This window comes from Ursus arctos, unplaced genomic scaffold (assembly GCF_023065955.2).
Source record: "Ursus arctos isolate Adak ecotype North America unplaced genomic scaffold, UrsArc2.0 scaffold_15, whole genome shotgun sequence".
Classification (NCBI taxonomy): domain Eukaryota; kingdom Metazoa; phylum Chordata; class Mammalia; order Carnivora; family Ursidae; genus Ursus; species Ursus arctos.
In genome coordinates, this window is record NW_026622819.1 from 20,683,554 (window position 1) to 20,696,556 (window position 13,003).

General features: G+C 32.5%; 1 protein-coding gene across 2 annotated transcripts in view; it reads right to left on the reverse strand.

The window, feature by feature from the left end:
- CDH9 (cadherin 9) overlaps positions 1 to 13,003 on the reverse strand; it is a 75,202-nt gene that overhangs the window by 19,437 nt on the left and 42,762 nt on the right. The window contains exons 3-6 of one of the 2 annotated variants that reach the window (XM_026506730.4): positions 6,936 to 7,055; positions 6,180 to 6,347; positions 3,923 to 4,110; positions 2,747 to 3,000 (exon numbers count right to left, since the gene is read on the reverse strand). In XM_026506730.4, the coding sequence (XP_026362515.2) occupies positions 2,747 to 3,000; positions 3,923 to 4,110; positions 6,180 to 6,347; positions 6,936 to 7,055 (730 nt within the window). The remainder of the gene's footprint in view (positions 1 to 2,746; positions 3,001 to 3,922; positions 4,111 to 6,179; positions 6,348 to 6,935; positions 7,056 to 13,003) is intronic. The other variant, XM_057312169.1, reaches the window with a different exon arrangement.

A 13,003-nucleotide genomic window follows, 5' to 3' on the forward strand; every position in this document is an offset into this window, starting at 1 on the left:
CACTTTTTATAAAGCTACAGAAAACTGTGACTTTTGGAAACATAAAGATAAATATGTAATTGGAATAGAAGAGAGTCCAGGGTTAGATCCATATATACATGGGCAATTGAATTTTGACGATGGTATGAAGGCTATTCAGTGACAAGAATAGTATTTGGAACTCATGGTGGTGGAAACATTGGGGATCCATATACCAAAAAGCAAAAGAACTGATCCATACTTCATACAATATAAAAATTAACTTAAAATGAATCGTGGATGTAAATGTAATACTGAAACCAATAATCTTCTAGAAGAAAACATGGAATAGGAATTTTGGGATCAGGCAGATGTTTTCTATATAAGGCACTAAAAGCTCAATCCATAAATTAAAAGTTAATAAATGAGATTTCATGAAAATTGAAAACATTTGCCTTTTGAAAGTCACTTTATGGGAATGTAAATACAAGCCACCAACTGGGAGAAAATATTTATAAATCACGTATCTGATAAAGGACTTGTCTCTATTGTGTGAAGTGTGTGTGTGTGTGTGTGTGTGTGTGTGTATCTCCAAATCAATAATAAAGAAATAACACAGTAAAATCTGAGCAATTATTGAATAAACCCTTCATCAAAGAACATGTATGGGTGGCATATTAAGCATATAAAAAAAAATTCAACGTAGTTGGTCATATAGGCAATAAAGATACTATTATACACCTATTAGAATGGCTACAGTTAAAAAGGTTGACTTTTTATGGTCCATTCGTATCTCTTCTAGGTATTTACTCAAGAAAAGTGAAAGCACATACCTATACAAATTCTGATGCACAGATGTTTGTATATATACTTATATACAAATGTGTATAAAGGTATTGCAATATCCAAATATTCGAAACAACTGAAAATGTTAGCTGATAAGTGAACAGATAAGCAAATTGTGGTATCTCTATACAATGGAATACTTTCCAGCAATTGGAGGAATAAACTATTGATGCACTTAACAACTTGGAAAAATCTCAATAGAGTTATGCTAAGTGAAACAAGTTAGACAAAAGAGAATAAATGCTGTATAATTGCATTTATTTGTACAAATTCTAGAAAACCCAATCTAATCTGATCTATATTGACAGAAACCTGATCAGTGTTTGCGTGGGGGTTGAGGGATGGGTATTAGGAAGTTTGGGAGGAAGGTATTAAAAAGTACACAAGCAAACTTTTGGGGGTTATCTTGATTTTGATGATGTTTTAGTGCGTGTATGAATATACAGATTTTGTCAAATCATACAGATAAAAGTTGTGCAGTTTATTGTTGGTCAGTAATGCCTCAATACATTAGTTAAAAAAAATATAAAAAGGCTGTAATTTTCTAAGCTAACATGTCTATAGTTGGAGCTTATGAAATTCCCTGTTGTGGGCAATGGGATAAATGAAAGGACACTAGACCAAATTCTGAGGGACAAAAACCATGTTTTGCCCTTTGCATAATTTTGTCCCTGAGGGATCTGCCTTGTATAACTGAAGTCAGTCCAATTAGTCTACAAATGAGGAACATTATATTAATTATCTCTAATTAGTAAACAGGTCATTAAGAAAGCAGAGTATGTCTGCCAAAGAATTGGCTGTGCATTCGGATCAACAATAGTTTGAGTCCTCAGTCTGTTAATTATTTGTACTGTGTCCTTTAACCCTTTGCATCTCGGTGTATTCTTCTATAAAATTTGGGTGATAACAACTGTACCTGCCTAATTAAAGTTATGGTGAGGCTTAACTGAGCTAATAAATATAAATCTCTTTAGACTCTCTAGCTTATAGCAAGTGCTCAATAAATGGTAACAATTATTTTACAGAAGGGATAGGCAAAATGTTTGACAGTCTCGTATCATGAATTTAATGTCACAATTAGACATAGCTACCCATCTTCACCCACCCATCCTATCCATTCATAACTATATTTGCATTCCCCTTAAGAACCACATGTAGTAATCACTGAAGATTCTGGCATATTTAGCTTTGAAAAGGTGGATACAATATTCAAACTTTGGGAAAGTATCACACTATATTTCACAATACCATATTAAGTTTAATGTTTGCCATTCTCAAATATCACTACTTTCTTTACTAATTCTGTTATTATTAGAATATAATTGACATACCGTATTTTTCCAAAATTTTAATAGATGGTATGCCGAGTGACTATCTTTAAAGGAGAAACCAGAATTACACTGTATGTTAACTGACTAAAATTTAAATAAAAAGTTGAAAAAAACGTAGTGTAAAAACAAACAAAAAAGATGCTTCAACATTTTCAAATTACCTCTTAATAGCATTTCTAGAACATTTTTTTTCTAATTCATTTGTTTATATCACTTATTATTTGAACTATGATTTCTCCAAGAGACACAATGAGATAAAAATCACAGCAACCAGAGGATTAAAATCACAGACTCTGGAGCCAGATGGCCTGATTCTCAAACCCAGCTTTGTCACTCACTAATTGTTTTGCAGGTTATTTAAATGCTTAGTACCTTAATCTTGTGACTTGCAGACAGGTATAATAATAGGATCTACCTTGTAAAGTGATGAGTCAAACACAATAATATATTGAGATCACTTAGAAGGCAGTCCAGTTAAGAGTTTGTGCTCTGGAAGTGTTTAGTCTTGTTACTGTACTTAATAACACGTAGTATAACGTAATTTTTTTCACACACACTAATAAATAGTAAGAAGATTTTTCTGCAGGCTTAAAGTTTCATAAAATACTTACTTTATTAAATTGTTCATGGCGTCTGGGTCATATGCTGTAACCTGTCCAATGATGCTGCCCTCCTTTACATCTTCATCTACTTCTATCAAGTAAAAAAGTTTACTGAACACAGGAGGCTCATCTATATCTTCCACAGATATTTTGACCACGGCTGTGTCTTTGAAAGGTCCCAAGTGTAGGAATCGTGGATCAGGGTGGGTGTTACTTGCATCCACTCTTAAAGTGTACAGCATTTTGTTTTCAAAATCTAAATTCTGAAGTTAAATAAGAAAAATTAGTATAATATAGAATACATGACAATGGAAGACAATATTAAAATTTAATAACCAGCTCTGTTAATAATACCAGTAATTGTGGTTAAAAAACTTTCCCAATTATTGCTTTATAGGTATGTCAAATAAATTAGTAATTTTTTGTTTTGTCTTACACTTATTCACAGAGGGTAACTGAATATAACATTAGGATCAATTCCCACTTGCTAATGCATTTCACATTTTGATGGTCACAGGCAAATGTATTATCTAATGGATACATAGATTATTATTATTAAAGTTATACAAAGTTAAAATCAGAAAAAAACATAGAATAAAGTAGAGATTCATCAAACTATTCATATAAGTTGCTTCCTTAGGTCCAACATTTCTAAAACTGTTATAAAAAAAAATCATATTTCATTAATCTGAACACTGGAAAGCAAGATGTGAATGAAAACACAAAAATTAGGAAAATAGAACATAATACACATTTAGCTGGATTATAGTATGTAAAGTTTCACAATATTCTCTCCCACTGCATCCAGCATAAAACATGCAGCATCTTCAGGTTTCATCAGCTTGAAGAAGCTAATTTAAATATTTTGAAAAGCGCATGAGATAAAGTTATGGCTGCATGCCTATTTTTGGGGCCACAGAAAATGTAGAAGTACTTCTGAGGCTATCTAATCCTAGTCTGTCTACCTAAAAGCACAAGCAGTTAAGGTTTTGTGTTACTTTTTAAGTATCAGTGATGATGATGGTTCACTTATTTGAGGTGAAACCACAACCATACCCACTTCTATGAAAGCTTGACAGTGTGTAAAGGATGGGAGAAATAAATCCTAGGCTTTTCTTCCCTTAACTAAAAAGCAAAAATAAACTATAAGCGCTCAATGAAAAAATGAAGACAGCGTAAAGAAACCTGTTTGACAGTTATAATCCCTTCCTGTGTATCCTTGTCAGTGATGACATCAAACATGTCTGCTCCATCTCCTTCAGCAATGCTGTATTCCATCTCAGCATTTTCCCCCACATCAGGGTCATTGGCTTTTATCCTTCCAAGATGGGTTCCAAGAGGTACAGACTCGGGAGAATTAAATTGATACGTACCTGAAAATTAAATCAGAGGTGTTTTGACATTTCATCTCTAGATAACAAAAATCTTTGTTTCTTCTGCCTTTTTTACTTCAATAAATTAATATTAAAGTTGGAGAGCTTTTCATCATATTGAATTGTAATTGTAAACTGTCAAAAATTATAGGTTTATTAAGTTGGAAAAATAATTTATAAAGGCAGAACACTCTCATTTTGTAAATGAGAAATATAAGTTCCAGGAAGATTAAGTGGACATTCCAAGGTTATTTAGATATAAGTGGTAGACATGATATTAGAATCTAGAACTTTTGCTCAAGAGGGCAAGAAAACTGATCATTTACTACATATCTAGAACTTTCAGTATTGTCATTATATATTTTTATGTAGTTTAATAAAAAACATGGACTTATTCTTATAACCTAAGTCAGGGATAGAAAACTAAATCCATACACAGAAACTTTCCTCCCTTCCTTCCTTCCTTCCTTCCTTCCTTCCTTCCTTCCTTCCTTTTTTTGCTTCTTAATTAATGCCTTAAAGTGGAATATGAATGTTTCCTTATCCTGCAGTTTTCAGCCAATCATTATATTGCACTTTGCTGTCCTTGAAAGGATTTTAGTTTGTGACTATTTATTTAAGAGACAATATGAAAAAGTTACAAAAAGAGTTAATGGAAGTTAGAAATGTTTTTAAACATTTAATATGTGCTGAACTCTGTATAAGGCCAAAGGCTCTCTGTATTAATTTGTTTAATTCTAACACTTGTTTTCAAAACACCAAGGTAGTAGGTACATGATCTTCACGGATAAGGCTCAAGGAAATCATCCAATGAAATTGAGAAATGCAGGTTGATTAACTAAGTCTCTCTGACTTCAAAGTCTATACTCTTTCCAATTTGCTTGGTGATTAAGGACTTCTAAATCCAACTGCCTGGATTGGAATTCTCATCACTGGGCAAGTTACATTCTCTAACCCTTGATTTCCTATATCTGTAAGAACAGGGTGATAATGACAGGAATTAACTCATAGGGTTTTTTTTATGAGAATTACATGAAATTATGTCTTTAATATGTTTATTCCATGGCTACTTCATAAACACTTTTTTTATTATTGCTATTGTAGCTCTAAACCTTTTGCTAAGATTATTAAAGAGCATGGAATTATAGAGTGGCAAACCATTTGAGAATTCAAGTCCTACTCTTTCAGTTTATATTTAAGGAAACCGAATGCAAAGCTTAGATTTATGTTAATTAAGCTTATTATTTATATTCTCAGCAAACTTAAAAACATTTATCAGATGTATATGTCAAACATCCAATGTTGAATCATCAAATATTTTAAATTTGACTAGTTTGGAGAATGCTCTAATGTATTAGATTCAATATCATAAATTTCAATTTGAAACCCCTTAATTGAACATTTCAAAATAGGGAGCTTTATATTTTTATATACTGTAAAAGGGAAACATTTGCAGCAAAGGATTAGAATCTTTTTATAGGAACTCATGACATGCAAAGCATCCATGGTTTAACATATATGCTTAAAATGGTGATAACTAAAATGGTATTGACTAATTTAATCTTTACAAGTAGGTAACAGATTTTAGCAAACTTTAACATGTTTCAGATGCCATCAGAACTAAGATATACCATAACTCTAGGGGCCATTAGGAAAAACAAATGCTGCCAATTAAACACAACTTGCATTGATTTTGATACAGTATCTGATTTTATGAGACTTTAAAACATTGAGTGTGTGTTTTAGAATCAATTAAATAAGGGAATATTATTTGTATACACAGACAGGATAACTGAGGTGAGACAAGTGACAGACATGAATTTGAAACCAGGAAGTCAGAACTGAGAGTCCACACTGTGAACCATAAAAGAGGTAAGAAAAAGAGTGAGATGATCATAGTGAATACTGGGAAATCAATTTGTGGAAACTGTGATAATTTGTTGGGGGGACAGGTTGTGGATTTGCCTTTCTTCATAAACTAATAGTGAAAATACCGGTACAAATATTAGCCTCTATTTGTAGTGTGTTGGAGAAGACTTCAGACATGAGATAAATAAAACCTTCCTTACTCTGGGGAAATCGAGGAGGATTGTTGTTGACATCCGTCAGAGTGATGTTTACTGTGGTGGTTCCAGAAAGGCCTCCCATCTGGCCGCCCATGTCTTTGGCTTGTATAACCACTTGGTACTGCTCTCTGTTTTCTCTGCTCATGTCTGGTAGTGCAGTTTTTATTATGCCTTTTACAAAAAATAGACAAATGTTTTACAGTTCAATCACTGAGTTTTAAGATTAACCTATGCAAAATCTATTGATATGATGAACAGAAGTTCATCATAACAGATAAAAAGTTGGTGTACCAAATGTATGAAATCCATAAACATTAAATTGTAATTTACAGAACGGAAAGAATTCTTCCACTGGCTATTATACAGGGAACAAGGTTTGCTAAATCAATTTAATTATCTTTTTGATGAAAAAATTAACTTCATTCAAAAATCTTCAGATTAATAAGCTTACTTGATTTTGATGATTGGTCACATTCTTTAGGTTTTGAGTATTTCCTGTGACACACAAACTGCTAAATCTCTGAAATTTTGTGTTTGGTGTCATGAATTTAAACTCACTAAATAATACTCTCAAAAGCTAACAGTGCAAATAATCTATTTAAGTAATAGGCAATTTGCTTTTATTTCCATGGAATACCTGTAGGGTGTAAGTAAAAGCATGATACTGAATCAATAGCTTTTAAAATTCAGAAAAATCTATAATTATGCATCTAGATGTATTACAACATGAGAAAGAGACCAAGTCTTAAATGTTATTACCTGATTCTGGGTCCACTGAAAAATATGGCTGTCCTTGCAATATGCTGTAGACCACTTTGGCACTGTTTCCATAGTTGGCGTCATCCGCATCTGTTGCGGTCACTTGTATAACAGATGTACCTACACGAATCCCCACCCAAACACAGACACTTAAATACTTCTAACTTCAAAAACTGTCTTTCTGAAAAATTACTGCTAGTTGTGTGGTGTGTTAGACAATGGTATATGTTTAAAGAAATTTGTTTAAATGATGCTGCCTCCAAAAAAACACACACTTTTATTTTTCATTCTTTTTTTAAAATTTCAATATCCCTTAATTTTATGGTTTGAGCTGAGAAAAAATCAACAACCTGTTTTATCATAAAAATGAACATAATTAGACAAATGCCTTGCACTTTTAGCTGATCAAAAATATTGTAAGGAACAATTTTTCGCTGAATACAGTGCCTATGCAATTTTCAATTAATGCATTTATTGATAACTGGAAATGTGTATTCAAAGATAAAACCAGCATTGGTAACACCCAGGCTTGCTTTTTACTCTGGTAAATTATTGTGTATTGTAAACAGAATAAAAAATAGAGGGGCCCTGTATTTATAGAAAACAAAATGACATAAAATTGACCTGTAACTTTGTGTGTGTTTAAGATATAAATGATTATTAAGTATCTGTGTCTCCCTTTAAAATGTAGTTACCAAAGTCATATATGATTATATTTATTGGTATGCTACCTATTATTTGCTGCACATAATGAAATCAGTAGATATTTCCCCCAAAAGTTAAGAAAGTATATAGTTCTGTGACATGCAATACTGTAATTTAACACTACTCTGTTTAATTTTATTTTATAAAACTTAAACCATTTTCTTTTTACTTTATCACAAATTATCTTTAAAAAGATAAAAAGACTTTAAAGGGGCTAGTTTCAGGAGCTTAACATAATGTAGTATATTAATGGGCTTTTCTGATATTTCACTGATCACTATAAAGATTCAAAGCATGGTTGTAAAACTACTATTAACTAAAACCTACTATGTATCCCTTGGGCAAAATGAGTTTATATGACATTTTCTAGTATACTACATACAATTTTCCAAAGTTTGACTCTGATTCTTACATACATTTTAAAATTCCTTAGGACAGAGGTAAGTTCCACCTTGGCCCTGTCACCTAATTTAACACCCCATATGTTACACACTCAAAACTTGTTTCATTGACTCTTAATGAATGTTTCTCAAAATTTGCATGCATATGCTTATGCAAATCCTAAAAATTAATTAATTGTACATTAAGATTAAACTAACAGCTCATTTCCCATCAATGTATCTGAATACTAACACATGAATTTAGCAGCAGTCTTTTTTATGTTTTTTTTTTCAAAATTAATTAACATAAGAGAACTTGAGCTGTTTCTCTTGAGGCCTAGAATTGATACTTGGTTCATTCTGGGTGAGGACTCACTGTGACTTATTCCGTGGATCCTAGGTTGTTCTCCTTTGTCATTTAAAAAACACCTACTCACATCCTAGCCAGGCCAAGGCAGAAATAATAAAGTGATCTCCACCTCCCCACAATAATGTTTAGAAGTTAAACTAAAGTGGTTTTCTGATTTATATTGAATTTTTTATATAAACCTATGTGAACATATGTTAGTTAGAATAAGAATTGTTTTCATAGTTGAGGATTATTTGAAATATGAATTATTCAGTGTGTAATCAGTATGCTAAATGCAAGTAGTTAATTCATCAATTCCATGACATGTATTTTGCTATAAGTTTCATTTTTCTTTTACTGAGGATATCATTTAATAATGAAAACAGGGAAAAATACTCCTCTATACCTTTTGACACTTATAATAATACACTTCGTTGTTAAATCTGTTTTCTGTTGTTTGCTTTTTATTGTGGGTATGTGATCTTAGAACATATCCAAAAATACTTGACCTAAAAAAGACAAATAATTTAATCTAAGGAATAAAAGTCAGTCTTGTTATGTGACTAAAATGTTACAAACACTTGTATAGTACTAGGACTATTCCTTCTCTTAGAATCATGGTAATGATTAGGAATGCTGTTCAACACTGATGAACACTGACAGCATATTATTACAATATTTATAATGGTAGAATGAAAAAGAAATATCTAGTATGTTGGACTTTAGGGAATGGATAGTGGTATTTCTTTCATAGGTTGTATTTTTTTCATAAACTTATTGCACAGTTAATGCTATTTAGTAATAAAATTAGAAAGTAGTTTCTATGTTTTTTGTAATGATTTTATAATTGTGTGTTTATAAAGATGGATTAAAAGATTGTGATTTTTATATCCCTCTGAATTTTCTGAAATAGTTATAATTTTCATTTGTTCTCAAATAATTTAAAATAAGTATTTTACTTTTATATTAAACGATTAAAAAATTAAGTATAGTGAAGCCTGAACAACACATTTATTATATTTGTTATTTGTAGGCTTTGTCCTGTATGATGTAAACTCTCCAAAGGCAGAGGCCATGTCTGGTTTTATTCAACATTTTATCTTTGAAGCCCAGCAGAGTTTCTAGCAGAGAGTCTTAATGAGAATGAACATTTACAGAATGCTTAAGGTAGGCTAAGCAAAATACTCAACGCTTACTTTATATGAGTACTTTATTCTCATGAGAAGCATGAGATGAAGGCCTTGAGCCACAGAGAGGTTGCTCGTGGCCACACATCTAGTAGGTGATAGAGATGGGATTCTCCGTAGCCAGTCTGAGGAAAGCAGCGCCATTCTAACTACTTCGTTAAATGGCTTGTCTGGCATTGGGGCTGTGATTAGACACATTATTGAATCTACAGTCTGTGAACCCTAAGAAAGGGCTTGGATTAAGTCATAAAGGATTCATTGGTGAGTTCTACATGTGAACTGTGAAAACTATGGAGGGATTTCTTGAGGAGATGGTGTGGGAGGGGAACTGGATAAGTTTTTGAGAGACCGTTTGGGGAAATCCCCGTCCATGAGAAAGTATGCATCAAACCCTGCGAATCTACACAGTAGGATTTTGCCTAGATGAAGATGAATGCATGCAAATATAGAAAGGTGATAGATAATCTTTAGTCAAGGTATAATGACCACAAAAAATTAAAAAATATAAAAAGTCGGGCCTACCATAAATATGTAAATCAGTATATCCCATTTTCCTTCATTATATATCCTTATATATTATCCAGATTATATGTTCTGATAAGAAGATGCGAATGCCTTTCAGATTTCAAGAATTGGAGTCATTTGATTTTAGCTTTTGAAAAGGAGAGAAGCATGTGATTCTGAGAAACACAATGGAATATGGCATATGGTTTTGACAGAAAGAAGCAGGGGCAGAAAGATAAAACAAGGGGCGCCTGGGTGGCACAGCGGTTAAGCGTCTGCCTTCGGCTCAGGGCGTGATCCCGGCGTTATGGGATCGAGCCCCACATCAGGCTCTTCTGCTATGAGCCTGCTTCTTCCTCTCACACTCCCCCTGCTTGTGTTCCCTCTCTCGCTGGCTGTCTCTATCTCTGTCAAATAAATAAATAAAGTCTTCAAAAAAAAAAAAGAAAGATAAAACAAGGAGAGGAATTGGTGAGAAAGAAAAGGAAGAGACAATTAGGACAAAAATAAACAGGGAAAAGGGGACAGTATGGAGGAGAACACTAGAGGATATTATTGGGGAGAAGGGTAGGATAATAACAAATTTCATTTTATTTCATAAGACTTTATTTACCTCCAAGGTTAACACGAGTTTTGGGGTTTTTTTCTTAGCTCTGATTTAAATGAAAACCACTAATATAATGAAAATAATATTAGAATCGAATTGTTGTGTATTACTTCATTTATAGAAGCATTCTTTATTATTTGATTATGTATGGGTCTTAACTCTTAGTATATAGGTTACCCATAGCTTGAAAAAGCTCCCAAGTATCACCCTTTAGTTTTTCTCTGTAATTGATTAGCTGTGTAAGTAAAAACAGAGACAATCACATTTACAAAATTATACTGAGTTAATACTAATTTTCCTTTAAAGGAAACATACAACAATAAACCAATATAATTTTAAAATATAAAATACATAGACTTTTTATTTAGATATTTTATACATTAATAGATCTAAAATCTTAATGTAAAATGCAGTCACTCCCCTTCCTGTTATTTGTATTTAGTTTTGAGAAGGACATTTGAATTAAAAGAATAAAATAAGAAAAATACTATGGGGTATCTAACAGGGTGATGGGCATTAAGGAGTGCACATGATGTGATGAGCCCTGGGTGTTATACACAACCAATGAATCAATGAACACTACCTCAAAAACTAACGATGTATTATATGTTGGCTAATTGAATTTAAATAAAAAAAGAAAAATGCTGCTTTTGAGGAGTTACTAAGAGGCTAATAAAATTAGAAGTTTTCCATAATAAGCACAACTATTTTACAGTGGGGGGAAAAACTAAGGCATTAAAATTATCCAGTTTTCCCTGCTTTTATTATTTTTTTTACAACTAGTATAGTAATAATTTGCATGTTTTGTGGCAAGTCAGTTTAACTCTTTTGGACTTATTTTTACTTATTTATTAGAAGAGGTGTAATGTGGTGTCTTGTGTATGTGTGTGTGTATGTGTGTTTGCATAAAATATGTACATTTATACTTAAAAATTGTCACACATACAAAGTCTATCCGTGGGTCAAACAGGAAGCAATTAATGCAGTGATGTCAATGTTAGTAGTAATAATAACTATCCTCCATAAGTAGGATCAAGATTTACCTGTAGTTTTTATTTATTTATTATTAAGTTTTTATTTATGTATTTATTTGAGAGAGAGAGAGAAAATCTTGAGCAGACTCCGAGCTGAGTGCAGAGCCTGTCACAGTGCTCCAACCCAGGACCCTGAGATCATGACCTGAGCCAAAACCAAGAATCAACACTTAACCGCCTAGGCCCTCTGGGTGCCCAAAGATTTATTGGCAGTTTTTAAATCTTCTTTTATTAATATGAAAAGCTGCAACCAGAGTAATACAGCTACTTGCTATATGTTTCTTCCTTTTTTCAGTTTTGTTGGAATTGTAGGCACAGAGGCAGTGCAATTGACAATGACCTAAATTCTCATTTTTAAGGCCTGCAATAACCAGAAATTTTGCTGCCCACAATTTAAAGTTTATATAAATGAAATATAGATTGCCTTACAGGAAGGGCTTTTTGGACAATGTAATCTGCAAGCCTTCTTCCATGTATACACTTATATATTCTGTATTTTATTATGGGTATTGAACAAGTGAAGTCTTTTATTTTTAATAAAATATTCAAGTGCTTATTCTAGTGCTGATCTTATTACATACTTGATAAATATTAATAAAACAATAATGTAGAATATATTTGAATTAGGTAGATGATAGGAATACAGAGTAGAGAGTTAATAATATTCCATTAAACAGCACAAAATAATATGGGGAAAATACAGGTTATTAGAGTTTTAGTATTAATAGTCTGATAAGTAAATATTCTGGTTTTTAAAACGAGGTAACTCTTTGAAAAATTTAAAAGTTATTCAAATATAAATCAGTTATTATCAAAATGTGTCATATTCAAATATCTGTCATCCAAATTATGCTTTTTATTCCTGTAGGTATATCAAATCTGTTTCCAGAAGGATAAATGAAAGTTTTTGTACTATTAAGTGTCAAAATATCTGACAAAATAGGGGTGCCTGGGTGGCTCAGTCAGTTAAGCATCCACCTCTTGGTTTTGGCTGAGGTGATGATCTCAGGGTCCTGCTATCGAGCCCAACCCCTCAATGCAGAGTCTGCTTGGGATTCTTTCCCTCTTCCTCTCACGCCCCCTCTCTTCCTCCCCCTGCTCACACTCCCTCTCTCTTGTCCTCTCTCTTTCCCTCTCTCAAACAAATAAGTAAAATATTTTTTAAAATATCTGGCAAAATAATGTGCATACGGAATAAACAATAATGTTTTATAAAGGTTAAAGTGTGTTAATCAGAAAACCAAACTACCTTAGAATGCTCATCAATAGGAAGTTTGAAATGGAGAGTACAGTTTTAGGTGT